The sequence below is a fragment of the Thamnophis elegans genome, chromosome 4 (genome assembly GCF_009769535.1).
Source record: "Thamnophis elegans isolate rThaEle1 chromosome 4, rThaEle1.pri, whole genome shotgun sequence".
Taxonomy (NCBI): domain Eukaryota; kingdom Metazoa; phylum Chordata; class Lepidosauria; order Squamata; family Colubridae; genus Thamnophis; species Thamnophis elegans.
Genome location: NC_045544.1, coordinates 30,193,620 through 30,215,447, shown reverse-complemented (window position 1 = coordinate 30,215,447; position 21,828 = coordinate 30,193,620). Strand labels below are relative to the sequence as shown.

The 21,828-nt window shown below is 37.7% G+C and overlaps 1 protein-coding gene across 4 annotated transcripts in view; it reads left to right on the top strand.

Moving 5' to 3' along the window:
* Positions 1 to 21,828, top strand: part of PDSS2 (decaprenyl diphosphate synthase subunit 2) — a 91,256-nt gene that overhangs the window by 44,576 nt on the left and 24,852 nt on the right. For all 4 annotated transcript variants that reach the window (XR_004255274.1, XR_004255273.1, XM_032216565.1 and 1 more), the window contains exons 3-4: positions 194 to 392; positions 18,175 to 18,249. Coding sequence is in view for 2 of the 4 variants with exons in the window: in XM_032216565.1 (XP_032072456.1) it covers positions 194 to 392; positions 18,175 to 18,249 (274 nt within the window). In the remaining 2 variants the exon portion in view is untranslated. The remainder of the gene's footprint in view (positions 1 to 193; positions 393 to 18,174; positions 18,250 to 21,828) is intronic.

Genomic DNA, 21,828 nt, shown 5'->3' with positions numbered 1-21,828 from the left:
CCAAGAAATAAATATTCTGCTCCAGATAGAAATTGTAATCAAAAGTGATTTTTAGTCAAATAGGTCCAAACAGAGTGAATGTTATATTTGCGTTGATAAGCACCCAGTTGTGCTCAATGTTTTTTTAAAAATATCTGTGACTCATACAATGGTTCAGCAACTAACTGTATTACGTCTGATCTTTACTTTAAAGCCAAAGAACTCTTGCAGAGATCACAGAGTTGATCCACACAGCTTTCCTTGTGCATCGTGGAATAGTAAACATTAGTGAACTGACATCCTCAGATGGACCTTTGAAAGATATGCAATTTGGAAATAAAATGGCTGTCCTGAGTGGTGATTTTCTTCTAGCAAATGCCTGCACAAGTCTTGCTCAGCTGCAAAATACTAAGGTAATGTGATGAGAACATTTTTATATGTATTTTATTTTGAAAAACTGCTCAATTGCTGCTTTTTGTGAGCTTACTTTGTTATAAATCTTAGTGCTTTGAGGCATTTAGTGTCACTTTACATTGTATATACATCCCCTCCATCTTAAATTTTACTAAATATGAAGTGTCAGCTATGTCAGATGAACTAAATATATAAAATGAGTACTATGAAATTCTTTCTCATACTGATTCCCAAAGAGTCACTAGTGAGATTAGCAGGAAGATCTGTCCTTGAAGAAAGAGTGAAATAAAGTAAATGAATTATAGCAGTTTTGATTCATTGAGCATCTTTTCAAAACATGAAAAAGTGTAAACATGGGGAACAAGTGAACACTGATAGGCTGGCAGCAAATATTCATTAGTAGAATAGGATTTTTATAACAAGAATGATCACAGGAATCACAGGCCATGCTACCTGTTTCATTCAATATAGCTAAGTTATAATCTATAAACATATTCTTTGCATGTCTGTCAAACATGTATTTTGTGAATTGGCTCTTTTACTAAATCTGTTTTTAAAATTAGACAGAAGAATAGCCATGGATTTCAATGAAGCAGAAATGCTTTCTGTTATTCTGTATCAAATACTATTTCTAAGCAAATAGATGTAATTATTTTTAGCTTGCCACAGTTCAGATTTAAAACAGTGACCTACAGAATTATGTGACTTCTCAACTAATTAAGCTTCTTGTTCTGAAAGTAATGGCAAAACATGTCATTTTGTTCCTATTTTAGACAAATGAAAACTTAACAAACTTCTAGAGTATATAACCTAAATGGAATCAACTCAGTATTTATATCAGCTCATTCTCTCCAGCGGTGGGTTCTGGCAGGCACTACTGCTGGTTTGCTCATGTGCGTGCACGCATGTATTTGATGTGCACAGCGTGTACGCACTTGATGTGCACAGCGCACACATGCATAGTGCAATTAACTATCGGTTTAACAACTGGTTCACTGAGCGCATGTTTTGCGTGCACTGCATGTGTGCATTGGATGTGCAGTTTAGAGAAGACTTACCTTCAGGTTTACTGCTTAGGAAGGAAAACAGCTGAGGTGGGGCAATCCATTCTGCCGCACGACTCAGCTGCGAAGATAAAGGTAGGTAAAGCACAGGGATGGGCGGACCCACTTGCTAGATCTTTGGAGCTACCAGTTCACTCAAATCAGTCTGGACCAGTAGAATCCCACCCCTGATGCTGCCCCCAGTTAAGAAAATGTTATAGTCATATTACATATTACAGGTAGTCCTTGATTTACAACAGTTCACTTAGTGACCGTTTGAAGTTACAACATTACTGAAAAATGTGACTTATGACCATTTTTCACACTTATGACTGTTGCAGCATCTTCAGGGTTACATGATTTACATTTGTATGCTTGACAACTGACTCAGTTTTATGACGGTTGCAGAGTCCCAGGATTATGTGATCAACTTTTGCAACCTCCTGACGAGCAAAGTCAATGGGAAAAACAGATTTGCTTACCAACCATGTTTCTAATTTAACAATTTCAGTGATTCACTTAAGAAATATGGCAAGAAAAATAATAAAAGATGGCAAAACTCACTTAACAAATTTCTCACTTAGCAATATAAATTTTGGGCTCAATTGTGGTCGTAAGTTGAGGACTACCTGTATAGACAGATAATAGAAAAACAGAATCTGCATTAGTCTTTGCACATGGAAGCAAAGAATACATCTTTATCATTTTATGTTCATTATTATGAATTGCTCACATTGGAATTTACCTTTAAAAAGGCTTTACCTTTAAAAGCCCAATTCAAATTATCAAAAGCCTTCTCTGCATCTAAAAAGATCAAAGTGACCTGTTTTTCATTTTGTTTTTCCAAATAGAGTATTCCAAAATATCCAGCATGTTTCTAACATTCAACCATCTTTAAGTTAAAAACCTACATGGCTCCCCATTAATAATGTATCTGCTGTCATTTTAATAAAATATTCGTATCTTAAAGATTCTATAGGCTGCTTTGTTTATGGTACTTGGAGAAAATTTGCAGGATGAATTCATGAAAGTTCTACTTCATGAATTTTTTCAACTTTTAATTCTTTCTATACCACTTGCAAACCCTATATTTTGCAATTTGTTAACTAGAATAACAAATAATTTTTAATCATTTTTTAATTCATTACAATAGTAACAATGCTGGCCATGAGAATTTACAGAGAGCAAATAAGCACAGATGTGTTTATTGATTGTTGAAGCAAATATTATAATATAAGTATCTAAGATTCCTAGTGTTACTTTGCATTACAAGTCCAAAATTAATTGTATCATGATCTTATAGCTTAATTGTCAGAGCTTTTCTGCAAAGCATTTATCTTGTTTCTATCAAGGCTGACAATTATATGTGAAAATTTTGGCTTATAATGAAATGCAGAGCTATTTTATAATTATCAAGGGTAAAATTAGTGAAGTCAATTATTTTCCCTTCAGATCTTTCCCAGTAGATGTTAAAAGAGAGCATGGTAATTGCCTTAGGTAACACTATGATTCTTAAATAATCATAACTTTAAGAATGTTGCTAATCTTGTCATAATGTATCTTTTTGCGATAATACTATATAAATATATCACTGTTGAGTGAATCTATTGAAATGTCAGTTATAAATTGCATGCAGTTGTTCCAAGCAAGCAAATTGTATCTGTAATTTTAAATCATGTTATGACTTTTCTCAATTCTTGCCATGCACATAACCCTTTTCATAGTACCATATGAAGATCATGTTTAGAAAGTGACAATTTCATACTTGTTTGGTCTAACTAAAATTACTATTTTCAGTTCTTGAATTCTATTTTCTTGTCTTTTCATTATGCACTGGGTAACGGTTAAATTAATCTGCAATTTCATAATGTAAAAAGGGCTGTCAAATTCATTATCTCTTGAAAAAATATATAGTTTACTCAATGATAAAATATCTGATAGTTGGGAGTACTCTGAAGCCGAACAGTGGGATGTTACAGAAGAAAACCCATATCTGATGGATTTTAGTTTTTATTGCATGTTCATTTCACTATCTTAGTATTTCTGTTTATTAGTTAAGCTTGCTCATTCTTAAATAGGTGTAGATTAGATATAAATTCTGAGTCAAGAGATCAATATATAACAAATATAACTATTTACCGACGTGGTGGTTTGTTGTGTAGACATGCAGGGATATATACAAAGTTTTGAAATCACGTTGCATTCAAAACCTGAATCATTTGCAAAATGATCGGAATAGTTGTTATAAACTTGACAGAACTGTTTTAAACTCAAATGGAGTGCTTTCAACTGAGGTGGCTTGCATTCAAAGTGAGTTGAATGCAAAGTGAGATGGCCTGCGCCCCATTGATATAAAAAAGTGCTTCTTGGATTAATCCTCCTGAGTGGTATACATCAGAATTTTTAAAGCTGGATAATAAAATAAAAATGTTGTATGGAGCATAGTATTTCACATATATGGAATAGCTTCAACTGATCAATGTGAGGCAGTATTATTTTGTTAGGCATTAGTTGTTTAAAAATAACCAATTACGCAGATGTACTACTTATAGAGTGGATGAATTTCCATATGTTAACTTTACATATTTCTAAAGGCATAAATATGTTGCTTACCAAATAAACTGTTTGTTTACATAAATAGCATTGATTTATGCAAACAGTGCTTCCTTCTGCACAGAATCCAATAAACCATTCTATTTGTAAAGCAAACTGGCAGTGTTGAGAAGTTTCTGATTTTAAAGACAACAGTATCAGCTGTATCCACAGAAAGGGTATTCTGTTTGTGAAGATACTTTGGATATAGACATGGTTGTGTTTGAAAGACATTGTTCTCATCTCTTGCATAGCTTTTTTTCTCTGGCTTGTTCCAAATGGAGCACTCTGGTTTGTATGATAAGCTAGCAAATCTTACATACGGCCATCTGTGGTTTTCTGGCAATGCTGATTGGTAGGAGGGGAATTTTGGCTTGCCATGATGCTTGAATGTAATGTTCATGTGGCAGGTCTAGCCAAAAATTCCATTATGAGTGAAGCTGGTAGAAAATACTGATGTATTTAATGGCCATGTCAATTTAAGAATCTGTAATATATGGCTAACTCGGTTTAATAATAAGTAAATTTGATTGTGACGTTAAATGTTCAGAAATAAAAAAGCAATAATTGCATCTTTAGTATCTTGCTGTATTTTGCCATTAATTTTAAAACTAGATATGGTATCAGTGATTGGAAGCAAAAGAAAAGAAACAAATATTAGTTTTAATTAAACCAATTATTCTCACTCATGTACAAATACATAAAATAATCCAATTAATTGGGTGTATTTTTCATGAGGGATATTCTAAATCTCTAGGGTCTCTTTTTATCATTTATTGTAGAAAAGGAACAAACCCATAAGTCCAAATTATATTTTTAGTAGGAATTTCTTATGATCTGGAGAGGGACATTTTTGAGTTATTCTTGACTCCTGCTTGGAGAAATTTATGCAATTTTCTTGGCAAGATTTTCAGAATAATTTTGCTCTTGCCTTATTCCTAGGGCTGAGAGAGGGAGAAAGACTGGCCCAAGGATCACCAGCTGGCTTTGTGCCTAGGGCAGAATGCGAACTCACAGTTTTCCAGCCTCTAGTATGCTGCCTTAACTGCTACACCACTGTTTCCTGAGCAGTGAATGCTAGCAACAGGCTTGCTGCATAGGCTCAACAGAGAAATAAGATTTGTGATTTAAAATTCAAACAGAGGATGAACTTGCAAGAGACTTTTAATAGATTTTTTTCAAATAAAAAACAGAATTTAAATGCCCTCTTCTATGGACAAAGCATAGCTATTCATAGCTATTGCAGGCCATTTAGGGTGAAATTTCAGGAAGCCCATCAATATTGACTACTTCTCATATTCTTCTGCCTGCGTGGAGATATTTTGTGAGCTCTGGAGGCCCAGTTGAACATCTTATGTCATTTTTTTTTAAAAAGCTTCTTATGTTATTGAAGATCTCAACAAAGAATAGATCTAATCGTCTGGACGGTTTATATTATGTTTGTAACAATTTTGATATCTAAATGTTGACTTACTGATCTTAGATTTCCTGAGAGAATGACTACATACATATTAGCAGTTTATTGTATTTTAATTCAGACTAATTTTGATTAATAATTATCTCTTCAGATTGAATTGTAGTTTCTTACAAAATTAATCCCATCAAATAAACATTCGATTTTAAGCTCTCCATTTAGCTAAATTGCACTGCAGTTTTCACCATACATTAGCAATATATTTCTGTGTTTGTAATGTATCATATTGAAAAACACATTTTAATTTCTACTGCAATATTATAAACTTCGCAATAAATTCAGGCCAAATATTACTTGTTGTGTACTTCTATTTTGAAATGAATAATCTTATGTTTCACAAAATCATGGATGAATTTAGTCGTTCCATGTCTTGGAGATAAAGGTATGTTGAAGACTTTATACAATCAATATACAGATAAAATTACCATAGCATGCTGGCACATCTTGGGTCAATAATACATTTTATTTCAAATTCCATTATTTAGATATGTAAGTCATTGTCATTTTTTATTGTTAGCCTAACCAAATCCTTGATCCCAAGGGGGGGGGGGGTGGGAAGTATTTTGGGTGTACTGTGAAGAATGAAATCGTGATCTAAAATCACTGATAAGAAATTAAGGTGAACAAGAAGCCAAATGCAACTTACACCGAAAATAGAAAACACTTGAAAATAAGTATATTGATGCAGTTGAAGCTTATGCCAGAAATAATTTTTCATCAGTTAGTAGTACCATTGAGCTTCAGATAGATTGGGGGGGGAGGAGGAGACTGACTCTCATTTGGCAGTTTAATGGTATTTTGTTTGCAAAAAAAAGCTTTTTCAACACCTTCTTGTTACTGTCTCTGCATCCTTTGAAGAAGTGTTCCTGATAGACCTTGGTACCATATGGAATAGTGTTAGATTCTGTGTGAATCAGCTACAGATGTATCATCAGTGGGGGAGAATTGAGCTACCACTATATCAGCAGATGACTGCTGCTACTGCTGGGACCTTGTTGGATCCAAACTAGTATGTTTCAACATCTCTGATCGCTCAGAGGGATTTCTAATGCATTTTTTCTCTCCCCCGCCCCCGCTCATTAAACTCATAAAGAACAAAAAACCCTAAAAGTAGTAGTATTAATTTCTGTACATTTGTAGTGCAATAACAAAATGACACCCTAATTTATAAATGAGTACATTCACATACAGTATTATTAAACATAGGTTACTCTAGCGTGCCAGCTGGAAGAGAAGAGACAAGGAAAAGAGGGGAAAACTCTGTATACTAAATTACCTATTTTGGCAATCCTTGTGCCCAGATTGCTTTGTGATGAGAACCCTGGCCAACATGAATATGAGAATATTTTAGAGACTCTGACTGTACAAATCTGGATTACCATAGATGGCAGCAAAGAGATACAGGAAAACATTTGCTGTTATCAAGATTTTGCAGCCCAGATCGGGTAGTCCTGGCTTTAACAAAGGAAATGTGTGTCCAGCGCAAAATACACAGTTCCCTTAAAGCAAGCATGCAGTTGCATATGTAAATAATGCAAACCTATATTATGCTACTGATGGGAAAGCTCACTGTTGAGCAATATGAATGTCCAGCAAACTCCAAAACGCAGACATGTCTAGCTATTTCTCTTTATCATAGAAGATATTCCACACTGGATTGGCTGACACATTCCACAGAATACAGATAAAAAATTTCCACAACAAAGAGAAAAGCAAGACTCAGCAATATTATCCTCCACATTGGTCATTCTAAGGATGATTAGGAAAAAAGTCCAATCTGGAATCTGGATAGCTGCTGGGAACAGATGTAGACAGTATTGTGCTAAATGCTCCAGGGATCTGGTTCAATACAAGCTATGCTAACTTGATAGGTTCCTGTTCTAAAACATTTGATCCATTTTGTGACAACTCTTGGGAAGCTAAAAAATTTATGAAAAAGACAGCTTTGCAAAAAACAACAACACCTACTTCACTGTATTTCTGTAATATGATACTAATCTACAGAGAACACACACAAAAAGTACTTCTGGGAAATAATGGTGAACTGAAAGCTAAAACTGAAACTAAACTAAATTAAACTGCATTAAAAGCGTAGCCAGCGACCATAGCAGAATGAAGAGCTAGTGACTAAATCAGCTTTATAATTCCTTTCTGGACAAAGAGATGACTTTATAACGTTCATAAGCAAAGGGGGAGCAACTGAGATAGTACCATAGTGTGGGCAGCGGTGGCAGTGGGAGAAACCCCTAAACAAGGAGTCCCGACAACAACGACAACCACACCCACACCGGCAGCCGAAGATGCTCTCCAGCCAATCCACCCCATTTCACTCACAACATTCCTGCTACAGTGCAGGAAATCGCAGCACAAGGGTACCCCCGAGGACCCAGGAGGTTCCCATAGCTGGACCTGGGACCAACGATGGAGTAGGGAACCCCCTGCATACCCCAAGGAAGGAAAAAACCATCTCCCTGAAGTTCTCCTCCAACGCAGCAGGACATGAGCATGCGCTTGTTGCTTCCTCCTGGATATGCGGCTGAGTTTAGAAGAACATCTTACAGCCGTGACCAAGGGGGCCTTCTACCAAATCTGCCTGGTACGCCAGTTCTGCCCCTTCCTGGATCGGGATGCCCTGTGCACAGTCACTAACACCCTCGTCCTTTCTCACCTAGACTACTGTAATGCTCTCTACATGGGGCTGCCCTTGACGAGCACCCGGAGGCTCCAACTGGTCCCGAATGTGGCCACGTGGTTGTCATGGGGGGTACCTAGGTGCTCCCATGTTACATCCCTTTTAGGTGGCCTGCACTGGTTGCCGGTTGTTTACAGGGTACGAAGCTGTTAATTATGACCTTTAAAGCGCTCCATGGCTTAGGCCAGGTTACTTGCGAGACCGCCTACTGCCACCGGTAGCCTCCCACCATCCAGTATTTTTTCATGGAGAAACAGTCCTGGATCTATTGTTTGCAATGTTCATTCATACTAAGCCACAACAATGAAAATAACTGCATCTGGTGAACCTGAGCTTAAAGGAACTGCTTCAAGTAAGGTAGAAGGTACTCTTTGATATATTATTTTAAAGCCTGTATTTCAGGCTCAAATAAAATGATAATAATATGAGCAATATTAGAAAATGAATATATAATTACATTTCTGCTAAGAGAGAAAGTTAACATGTATCTCCCGATAATATACATAACTTCTAAAGAGCTACAAGAGTTGACTTGAGTTAGCATTGTCAATTACAAGTGTGTGCGTGTGTAATCTTTCATCCGATCTTGCTCTGAATACTAAACTCCTTACTTGAATATATTTCCCTCCCATTCAGCATATAAACAGAAGCTAAATTTCCCCTTGAGAGCATTCAGCTTTCTACATGATAGTTTTTAATGCTGTTTTTATTAAGAGAAAAGTAATAAATTTGATCATGATTGCTTCTACTCCTGCAATAAATGCTTGAGTGCCAGTCAGCAATCTCTCTCAGAAGCAGCTAATAGAAAGGATTGAAATATCTTTGATCACTCTCAGTTTGAGATGACAGAAATCAGTAATGTAGATTCATGCTCTGTGATATAACTTGTCTTCATTTTTTTTGTAGTCCGTTTTTAAGGAAAAAAGAAATATCACACATTCCTTGACTGTAACTGTTCAATGTGAACCAAAACTGATTAAATAAACTTAGCTTGTTGTTGTTAGTTGCAAAGTCATGTCCGACACATCGTGACTCCATGGACAATGTTCCTCCAGGTCTTCCTGTCCTGTACCATACCCCGGAGTCCATTAAAGCTCATGCCAACTGCTTCAGTGACTCCATCCAGCCACCTCATTCTCTGTTGTCTTCTCCTTCTTTTGCCCTCAATCTTTCCCAGCATTAAAATCTCTTCATGGATTACTGTCTTGTCATGGTGAAGGGACTTGCATAGCTCAATGAAGCTATGAGCTATGCAGTTCACGGCCACCCAAGACGGACAGGTCATAGCAGAGAGCTCTGACAAAATGTGATCCACTGGAGAAAGAAATGGCAACCCACGCCCAGTATCTTTGCCATGAAAACCCCATGAACAGTACAAAACCTAGCTTGTATATACAACAAAATAATAATAAGATAATTCAAGGACTCCATAGAATAAAATAGTCCAATCTTCTAATAGTTGAATGCTACATATTATGATCCTTTTGGAGCAAAATCAGCTAGTGCTAACTAATAATCACTTCTCCAATCTGGTGAATACAAAACTCAAAACTCTCGGATTATGCAGCCAGTACTTTGTTTCCCTGAAAATAAGACCTCCCCAGATAACAAGCCTAATCAAGCTTTTGAGCACATGTGCTAAAATAAGCCCTCCCCTGAACATAAGCCCTCGCTGAAAATATTGCAACACAGCAGCAGCCATGAGGTGACCACGCTCGCCACCTCCTGCACCTCAAAAATAAGACCTCTCTGAAAATAAGGCCAAGCACTTATTTTGGGGGTCAAAAGAAAATAAGACCCTGTCTTATTTTCAGGGAAACATGGTATTATATAGACTTGGAGATAATGGCAGCTGAAGTTTAGCTGAAGACCTTCAGAGTGTTAGGTTGCGGAAAGCTGACTAAATATATCTTCTTTAAAATTAACTGAAGGTTGCCTGCTCTCAGTACCTAGATATTGAAATTCTAAGAGTTCAGTCAGCTTACATCTTTGTAAACTGTACTTTGAGATAACAGGAAGTTATTCTGGAATCGTTTGAATGCGAAACGTGTTCCATCACTGAGGAATGGTACTTCCTTAACTAATCTTTCATAATTGCTATATGTTCAGTTATAATTATATCTTGACTCTATGAGTGATATGGGTTATACATTTATATTTATGATTTAAAAACCTGTACTGTATGAACACTTGTTCATGAAACTAGACAGGTTCTCGTCTCCAATAATTTCCATACAAGGTTTGCTTGTATGGTTTGCTTTCAAGATAACCACAGCTGGTCCATTGCAGATTTGAACCCCAAATAGTTAGAATTACCTCAAGTTATTACTTCTGACAATCCAGCACTGACAGGCTTTGATTTGTTCTAAATAAATGCCACTGGAGAATTCTGTTCTTATGCATCTTGCTGATGACTCTCTTAATTTCTCTTCAGAGCTATAATGAAGAAATAGTCATTGAACTTATCTTATAAACTAAGTGCAATTAATTTTATATTCCAGAATGGCAAAAGTAAGTATCACACAAACAAAATGGGCATCCCTAACTAATAAATATTCTGTGAACAGCCACAGATAATTGAATACTAACATTTCTAGATAGATACCCAAGTACAAGTGATCCTTGACTTCCAACACTTCATTTAGTGTCCGTTCGAAGTTACAACAGTGGAAACAGTGACTTTGGACTATTTTTCACACTTATGACCATTGCAGCATCTCCATGGTCACATGATTTACATTCAGATGCTTGACAATTGACTCACATTTTTGATGATTGCAGTGTCCCAGAGGCATGCGATCCCCTTTTGCAATCTTCTGACAAGCAAAGTCAAGGGGGAAACCAGATTCATTTAACAACCGTGTTACTAATTTAAGATCAGTGATTCACTTAACAAATGTGGTGAGAAAAGTCGTAAAATGGGGGAAAACTCACTTAACAAATTTCTCACTTAACAACATACATTTTGGGCTCAACTGTGGTTGTAAGCAGAGAACTACTGTATGATGGGGAAACTGCCCACCATAGATCTAAATGATGGGCAAATATCTGTCGCCCACCTGAAGGCAAATGTAAAGGAAACACTAAGAAATTCAAAGTTAAACCAGTCCAATTGGATTTCCCTTGAATTAAACAATACATTTTGTTGTTTGGCAAATTATTTATTTTGTTTGTTTTCATTTAATAGAACTGCATCCTACCTTTCTTCCTGGAGTTAACATACTGTTTTTTAATGTTTTCATTATAATAATCTTGTGAGGTAAGTTTGGCTGGGAGAGAGCAGCAACAAGGCAATAGCCAACCTGTTGCTAATGATGGTTTTGTATCTGCATCTTCCTGTCCTGTTTCAGCATTTTTAGTGCTGCACCGTGTAGGCTAAAATGTTATTTTTCAGATAAAAACAGTATGTTTTGCTAAGTAGAATCAGATGTGATTCATTATGCAACTGAGTCATTAACCAAAGTTATGGAAACTTTCATTGTTCTACTTTGCCACGTTTGGGTCTGTTCCCGTGGAATAATATTGGAAGTCAGGGATGAAATTAGGTATCTACTCTTTGATGACAACAGAATTACTAAACAATGTGACTGAGGCAGTAGTGGGTTTCCATTATTTTTACTACCGGTTCTCTTGTGTGCGTGCACGAGACGCTTCTGCGCAGAAGTGTCCGGATAGGTGGGTGGAACCTCCTGCCATTGCCACTACCGGTTCGCCCGATCTGGGATGAATCAGGAGCAACCCACCTCAGCACTGAGGATATACTGTACTGGACAAGGTACAAAGCTTTGTACAGCAGCGTACAAATTTGAAGTTGCAGAAATTGTGCTTCGCCCCTTCCTGCTGTTGATCGTTATGACACTCTCACACCATGACTGAGGCTCACCAGTCTTTCAGATAGAAAGAATATACCATGGCCCACACCTAGGGCCTTTCACTGCTGGTCTGTACCACCAGCGCATCCTGCTCAGCAGAGCCATTAGTACCAGGCTTCAGGTGGCATCTTTGACTTTAATGTTGCCATTATTGGCTGTTCGTGTACTGCCTAATTCTTAGATCAGAATATTACCGTAATTTTCAGAGTATAAGATGCACCAAGGTTTTTCATGAAAACGCGCCTGTTTCCCCCCCAAAAAAGGTATGAATAGCCTTTTAAGGGGCTTGCAGAGTGCTCCTGGGGGTGCCCCCCCCCAAAAGAGCCCGCATAGCCTTTAGGAGGCTTAAAAGAGTTCTCCTGGGGGCTGTGGGGGCAAAGTTGAGCAAAAAACAGCCCATTTTCACTCATTTCTGCCCTCCCCAGCCCTTAGGAGCTCTCTGAAAGCTTCCCAGAGGCTCTGCATGGCCATTTTGGTGAAGGACGCAGGGTTCCAGGGGGCAAAAAATGCTATACTGTGTATAAGACGCACCCAGATTTTCAGCCTCTTTTTTGAGGGAAAAAGATGTGTCATACTCTGAAAAATACAGTATATTATCTATTTTGCTCGATTATTGGGAGCCTTACTCCATTTTTTGGATGGCTTATCACATTCAGGACATTTTTTTTTTTTACCAGGACATAAAGCATTTTTTCCTTTAGAACATTTGTTTATTCGTTTATTACTGGCCTTCCAGAGTTATTTGAAGTTTATGAACTGTCTCTTTCCCTACCCCCCTCCGCCCCCCCCCTCCAGTCTTGTGAGCTGGTCAAATAACCAGGCTCTACATGAACAAGAGTAACAGCAGCAGCCTATCTCTGAGATATTCCTTTATCAGAGTTCGGCTGGGTCCCAGGGGCTCAGCAGCAGCCTATCTCTGAGATATTCCTTTATCAGAGTTCAGCTTGGGTCCCAGGGGCTTCATCCCATAGCTTGTATATTTGCTCCCAATTTGATGTTGCCTTTAGAAGAACTGCTCTCTCTTTAATTACCTTATGAGAACCATACCTATTACAGGTAAGAAAATTGCTATGCACCAATGTACCTGAATCACATAGAGCACATTTAAGAAAAAACTGGCAACTTACCAGTGGTGGGTTGCAGGTGGTACGCCCCGATATGGGCGTACCGGAGCCTGCCCTGAGCACTGGATACCATTCCGGTACGGTGCTCCAGATGGTCTGTCTGCCCGCCTGAGCTCCTTACCGTGTTTTAAAGCTTTTGGCGCTTCGGCGCACGGACATGGTGCATACAGCACCTGCGCAATGCTTTGCTGAGCAGCTGGAGTGTCATGGAGTCTTGCGGAAGCATCATTTGCAGCTACAACACATGCGTGCACTGCGCGTGTCCATGTGGGCGACGCTGGGCCCGTTCCAACCGTACAGGTTGGAACAGGATCTGGAACCCACCACTGGTACCCATAGCTGAGGGACTTTAAGTGATCCTCTGTGAATTCACACAACTGTCTTCCTATCTGCTTGGTCTCATTGACCTTACCACTGAAGAGATCAGCATAACCCATGCTAATTCATGTGGTTTGCATAGGAAGGTGCTCCAGTTAAATAGAGTTCTGCAAACTCTACAAAATTTCAAACAAAGTCTTCTGCAGAAAAATAAACCAAGTGTATAAATGACACTCGGGAAACTGCAATTACACATGTCACGCTGGCAAGAATTTGAGTCTATTTGTTTCTATTTTCAATCGATAGAAATGGGAGAGAAAGAAATGGAACAGATGTTTAGTATGTCTTGCAGATCAGACCCATAGCTGTAGTGAGTTTTATACAATTTGTGTTGAGTAACAACAACTGCTGAGTTCTGTGCCATGATCAACATCCCAGTGCAGATTTTAATGATACAAAACATGCATTGATGGTGAGATATTCAAGGAGATATAACTCCTTAAATGCTGCTACTATACAGAAAAGTGTGTTCTCATGAAACTGATCTGTATTAAACCAGCTTTGGTTTTACCTAGTGAGTTTATTTTCATAACATACTTTCTATCTGCTAATGGAAAACATTAGTCTTGATTTAGTTCATTGGCCCCAAGAGTAGAACTTATATTGCCATGATAGGAAGCAATGGTAAGGGGGAGGGGAGAGTCTTTAGGTAGATGAAACTTCCTGTAAAATCGTTAGACATAAGGCAGTATTTATTTCAGCAGTTTAATACTAATCTTATAATTCACATACTTACTGAATATCTGATACATTTCTGCCTTGAGCTGCATTACCAATATGGATATGGGCACGTATCAAATTCTCTATTTCCAAGAAGGCTGAAAAGTATTGTCCCAGACAGATGTCATTGTGAAGGTCTTTTTCTTCCATTTACTTATGACCAGGGAACTTGGTTCTAGGCAAAACAAATAGTAAATGAGGAAGAGTTTTGTTTTCGAGGAATATTTTCAGAAACGTTGAGACACAGATCACTGACTGTAAGACATTTTATGCACAATCCATAAATTAACCTTTCTCTGGACCAGGGAACAGTTTGCAACTTTATAGCAATAGTAATAGCAGTAGACTTATATACCGCTTCATAGGCCTTTCAGGCCTCTCTAAGCGGTTTACAGAGAGTCAGCATATTGCCCCCAACAATCTGGGTCCTCATTTTACCCACCTCGGAAGGATTGAAGGCTGAGTCAACCCTGAGCCGGTGAGATTTGAACCGCTGAACTGCTGATCTAGCAGTAGCCTGCAGTGCTGCATTTAACCACTGCACCACCTTGGCTCTAACTTTGAATATCCACCAGCTGATTTACGTCTACATTTTGAGAATGAGTGAACTAAACTTAAATAGATCATTCCCTTTTGAAATGACAGCCTAGAGATGCATGCCAAAGTTTTTTTTAAAAAAATATAATACAATATTAAAATAATTAAAACAACAAATCATAAGTAGTGATAAAGTATTAATCCCTGCAGTGTCATTTACAGTTTTTCTATAAAATATCTTGATTCAATTATACACTATTAGGAATATCTAATGAACTGTAATAATAACAAGTCCATAAAGGCTCTTTATTTTAGATGCTTGTCCTCCGTTCATGACAGAAAAAGGGATTAACATGCCAACTGACATAGTTTAAAGTCCAAAAGGAAGTTACCAAGGAAGAAGAATCAGAAAACTTAATCGACTCACTGAGGATTTCTCTGCAAAAGGATAAGTAATGATTCCCTAAAAACAATTTATCCAGAATTATCTATCACCATCTAAATGTGCAACTTCAAAAGCAGTTGTATGTGTGTCCCCACATAATAGTGGTATTATGGAATCACCAACAGATTCAACTTGAGACAGGTTAACTTAGCTTGAGCCAAGGATACATTTATATGACACTAAAATGCTTCTGATATGTTTTATCCTGACATGCTTATATTTGTCAACATTTTTGTCCTGAGAGTCAAAATTTGAAAATTGTTGCTGCAATCTCAGATAATCCTGTATATAATCCAGAAACCTCCTCAGATAATCTTGTATACGAAAACCAACTGTATACTGAAACCAACCAAAATTTAGCATCATCCATGCTGATCAGCAACATCTTTTTAATAATTCACAGAGGAGGTCTTCTCAGGTACTAGACAAGCCTAGGATTGAACTTGAACACTTCTGCATCTGATTGATATGTTCTACCACTGAATTATCATCCATTTCCATAGGTAATTTGTCCAGAAATTGAACCAAAGCCTTGTGTTACAACTTAAACACCAAGCCTTTAAATAATGTATAATTTCTTGTCAAACAACACAAACAAAAATCACCTGACTTCACTTTAGAGAGTGCTTTATAGTGAGTTAAATTTGGGGAGGACAAAGTTAACGTGTGAAGCTGAAAGCACTTGCCAATCAAAATAATGGCTCTTATGGTTGAAGACATAGTTGTATCATTTAGAATTTAGCTTGCCAGTAAGTTAATAAAGCGTTAGGCACTTTATAGGACCTCTATTACTCATTCATAGGAAAGCCATACTATAATTGTACCAAAAAAAATTTTTTTTCCCTTAGGTTCTTCTACAAATTTATCCTCCCCAAATCACTATAGCATGGAATTTGCTTCCATGTGTTGATTAAAGTAAAGGATCTTTCTCTGGGTCAAGTTCTGTCTAGAGTTTCAGAGAAGGGGGAGTTCTGGCTATTCACAGCTAGGTGCATTGTTAAAGCTCATACTATCACTTTGACATTTAGAGGTAGGACTCAGTGTCTTTGTAAATTCTTCTTCTTCATATTACTGCCATGTCTCTGGGCTCCAACCGTTTCACAAACCATAATATTTTTTAGTGAGTGATTGATCTGTATTATGTGTCTCGGCCATCAGAGGAATCTTGAGATGTTGCTTGTATAAACCGTAATACAATCTGACACTGAGTGTTTGGTTTCAGGCTTTCATAGACCCATTGGCGATACACAATCCTCCTGGATTTGGGCATAAGGCTTATCTGATACCTTCCCAAAAAGTCCCTCATTTTCTCCGTTCCCCACTTAAATAACTCAACACATCTGGGTTAACACTGTAGGATCATTGTCCTTTCAGTTCTCCTGCAGATCAGATTGCTACAATATTTCCTTAAGTATCTGATTACTGAAAGGGCAAGACAAATTTTCTCTCTGAAAAGGAGGCTGTTCTTAAAGAGACTTAGAAATTAATTCCCGTACATCATTTTAAAAAAAGATTAATTGGTTCCATTTGCAAAGGTGTCTTGCTAAGCATGTTTGTTTAAGAGATCAAAAGCATGCTGCTGTCCATGTTTACTCAGAAGTAAACCATATAAGGCTCAGTGTGGCTTTCTTTCATAGCTAAAGTATATAGGATTTTAATCTAAACATAATAGAGTGGGGGAAGACCTATACAGTATATGAAGCTATAATGGTCATCAAGAATGTTAAGAGGTTTATAGAAGTAACATTTGGGCCTTTATTTTCCATACCGGCTTCAGTTACAAGAATGATAAAAACCTGAAACTGAATACTCTTAATTCAATAATAAATGGACACCATTTTAGGCAAGAGGGAGGGAGAATTTGATATAGACCCATATACCTAGGAAATTAATCATGGAAGAATAAACCTATAGCAGGCAGGATAGCCGTAAGGTAGGTATATATTAAATATATTGCTCTGAATAGTCCTATATTATTCTAGCAAAGGGGGTTCGTAATCAGAGCTCCGATTTCTTATTTCCAGTGAGACCATAATCTAGCTGAAACTATGTTTGGTTTTTTATTTTGGATTCTATTCAGTTTTTAATGGGAAAATCTGAGAACCTTAAAGATAAACAGTTTGCTAAATAACAATTCCATGTTGGCCAAAAAAAATATATGTACAAGTCACTGTCATTTCTGGGATAGGCTGCTAAATGCAAATACAGTGTGTCCAGTATATGAAATGAGTTATAAAGATTAACTGGGTTTAAAAACAAACATCTTAGGTATAAAAGGCTGAATTTTTAATAGTTCCCAGAAGGTTGTTCTGATCTCTGTACGCCTGGTAGCCTATTTAATTTATATTTTAATATAGTGGTTTTCTAACTTTGTAGTACCACAACCCATTAATATGAAAGACGTATTTGTACAAAACTCCCTCATGAATAAAACTAATACTTTATTGGTGTTGGGTTTGTGCAAGAAATAAGTATACTGTTTTTAATAATTAAATTTTAACCTATACATCATACAACCTTGTAATTTAGCAGCTCCCCACTTGGGGCTTGTTCATACAAAATAAGGAACCAACCATAGGGTGAGTTTTGACAGTATTCCCATTTTGTCTGCACAAAACCTGATTTTGGTTTTTTTTAAAATCTCTAAATTGCTCATAGTCCCTTGGGGATGGGGGTGTCTCAATGTACAATTTGAGAACTCTTCACTTTAATAAATAAAAACAAACAAATGTGTTTTGCTTTTTTTAAATTAACTTGAAATGTAGTTTTTTAAAAATATATCTCTGCATAAAGTGCCTTCAGGATACAGATTTTTTTTTTATTAAAGCCTCCCTGTGTTCTTAGTTTAGCATCCTTTAGTAACGGTGTACTTATCTTGCTGAAAACTTGTTCTTTTTCTTTCAGGTGGTAGAGATAATGTCAAGTGCCATTGGCGACTTAATACAAGGAATATATTGCGAAAATTCAAGCCCGGGAAAGGTAAATTGATAGTTCACAAATGTCCTTGTGTTTAAATCACTTTCTCCCTCTTAGTTTAAAAAATAAAGCTTGGGTTAATCTGAATCAAAACTTCCCTTCATGTTACAATTATTAGAGCGTAACTTTTCAGAGCATAGCCCCATTAGTCAGATGCTCTAATTATATAAAATGTCACGTTTCTCTTTCTTAGTATGTTTTGTATTTGTAAATACAGGGAGTCCTCCACTTATGACCACAATTTAACCCAATTTAGTTTCTGTTACTAAGAAAGTTGTTAAGTGAGTCACATCCCATTTTACGACCTTTGTGACCTTTGTGGTTATAAAGGCAAATCACTGCAGTTCTTATGTGAATCTGGCTTCCCCCATTGACTTTCTTTGTCAGAAGATTGCAAATGGTAATCACATAATTAACCTGGGACAGTGGAACTGTCATAAATACATGCCAGTTGCCAAGAATCCAGATTTTGATCATACGACCATGTGGATGCTGCAACGGTCATAAGTGTGAAAATAGTCATAAGTTACTTTTTTCACTGCTATTGTAACTTTGAATGGTTGTAAGTTGAGGAATATCTGTCTGTCTTGTTGGAAGGCCCTTGGGAAGGTTGCAAATAGCATTAACATGACTTAAGAGCCATGGTGGCACAGTGGGTTAGAAGGTTCCACCACAAAACCGCGGTAGACAAAAGCGCGCTCGACAAAAGCGCGTACGTGACGTCATCACAGCGCGACGAAAACATCGCGCTGTGATTGGTAAATGTAAAATTAAAGCGAAAACCTTACCCTAACCTCCCCAAACCTAACCCTAAACCTAACCCTTAACCTAACCCTAAACCTAACCCTTAACCTAACGCTAAACCTAATGCTAACCCTTAACCTAACGCTAAATGTAACCCTAATGCTCTAAACCTAACCCTTAACCTAACCCTAACCCTAACCCTAACCCTTACCTTTATGTGAATCGGCTTGCTTTAATTTTATTTTTATTTCAATTTTTAATTTTTTTCGTCGCGCTGTGATGACGTCACATACACGCTTTCGGCGAGCGCGCTTTTGTGGACCTCGGTTTTGACGGGTCATGGGTTAGAATGCAGTACTGCAGGCTAATTCTGTTGACAGCCTACTGCCAGCAGTTTGGCAGTTCGATTCTCACTGGCTGAAGATTGACTCAACCTTCCATCCTTCCAAGGTCGGTAAAAAGAGGACCCAGATTATTGGGGGCAATGTCCTGACTCTGTAAACCGCTTAGAGAGGACTGTAAAGCACTGTGAACCAGTATATAAATCTAAGTTCTAGTGCTATTTAACAACTATTCAAAACCAAGCTGGATTTTTAAAAAGCTATATATGACACAATCTCGAAGTTTCAACTTTCAGATAGATATCTGAGCACACTTGTGTGATTGCATTTCAGGTGCTTGGTGACTGGTTTACCTTAAAGACCGTTTGCAGCATCTCACATCATGTCACCAGGGTTTGCAATTTTTTTTCACGTTTTCAACAGAAAATGGCAAAAAACACCCATTGAAAATGTTGGATTAGCTTAATGACTGTGGTGACTTGCTTAATGACTATCATCGAAGTCATCATGATATCCAGTCTATTATGTGGTATCTCGCTTAACAACCGCAACAATGTAGAACCCAAAATCCAGTCTTAAGAGGGTTGCAGGGGGCCCTTGCAGCCAAAAACGGCTCGGAAGCAAGTTTTTACTGTGTGACATCATGCTGGCCACACCTACCCTGGCCACAACTACCCCAGTCCCACCCCACCCCCCCGAGGTCAAACACAACCCTGATGAGGCCCTCAATGAAATTGAGTTGGTGTAGGTCAAGGATTACCTGTATACATCTCTTTGGAAGTTCTATATAGTGTACTTTTATCTTTGTAGTATCTGTCAGAGCCCTTTCAGACAAAGCTAGATTTCTCAATGTGTTTCTGTAATTGTCTGAAAAGGAATGGAGAAAAGATTGAGTGGTGAAAGATGGAAGAGAATGAAGGTCAGCTTGCAGCTGAAGTTTACCTCTAAATAATAGTGTAATCAGAGAAAGTTGTGTTCTCTTATTATCTATCTTCATTTCATTTTTCTTTCTCCTTTCACATTTCATTTTCCCTTTAAGGTATATTTTGTGGAATAAGGATGGAGCCCTGTTTTTTCTCTCATTTAAACACAGTTTACTGTGGAATTTGAATAAAATAATGCATTTTATGGGTCCATTTATTCTAACCCTTTTTATCACAAACATCAAAGGCATATATTAATAGACCAATAAAATATGTCCTGTCATGTCCAACAAGCAGTAAGACATCTGCTAAGTGAGACATCAATCACATGCAAGATGTTTGCAGGGTTACTGTGTTGCTGCTGAAGACTCACAATTTTATTGGCTTTTTTCCTACACAGATGGGAAAATAAAGATCGTTGAATCATCTCACTTTATAGCTGAAGCACTGAATGATCCAAATTGCCATGTTTTTTTTTTCCAGCCTGTGCATTGTTCTGACTTAGATTTAACTGAAGTTTGCAATGCCATATTGTCTTTGTGACAGGGTGTGACGAACAGCAGTGTCACAAATTAAGATGTATTTCAAATCATTTAGAATCCGGGTTGTTTTTAAAAGAAACTTTAGTTTATTGCAGTTCGTGCATTTCATTTTCAAATATTTTTATAATTATTTTCTATTCTTTTCTCCATAGCCATGATGGCGAACCTATGGCACACATGTGCTTTGGCTACTTGCTCCGGAAAAGGTTAGCCATCACTGCTCTATAGCCTGATGGCTTGGAGAATTCAGTCCAATTGGCTGCATTAAATACCCAAGACAATTGAGAGTTCCATTGGCTGCTTTAAATACCCAAGACAATATTATGTGCTAAAGTGGACTAGATGGTCTCCTGCTGGAGCAGGTGGTTGGACTAGATGACCTCTGAGGTCCCTTCCAGCCCTGGATTGCTTTGCTGTTTCAAAGCTGTGTCTAGTGCCAGGCTTGTGGTCCTTCTTTACTCTCTTTTTTCTCTCTCTTCCTCCCTCCATCCCTCGAACCGGTAGGAACCCACCTTTGGGGAGAGGGCAGGTATAGTGCATATTCTTATACACAACCAAACATATTTTTGCCAGTAATATGAACTCAATTGGAAGCAGAATATACAGCATACTGTAATAGTGCTGACAGAAAAGCCCATTTAGCTTGATAGTCAGACTCGAATGACGTTTGACAGCGAGGAGAAAGTTTGATTGGAAGGATGTTTCAGGGCTTGAGGATGTTGCTTAAACTGAGGATATTTCGTATGAGTTATAGGGACAGAAGACAAATTACCACAGTGACTGGCAGAGGGAGATAAGATGGAAAGTCCTAGATGGAGTTCTAGAAGGATATGCCGTCCTCTTCAGAATTAATTGCCTCTTCCCTATGTTCTTCTGGATATATTGCTTCAGCTTCTGTTAGTTAATGCCAGATTTGTTTGTAATAAGACCACAATCCTCCACAATTTGTTAATTGTGGAACAAGTGGACCTGCTTGGCCTGCATATGTGAGACTTACCTGGATAGGAATGGGGGCAAATGCTTAACCATAGA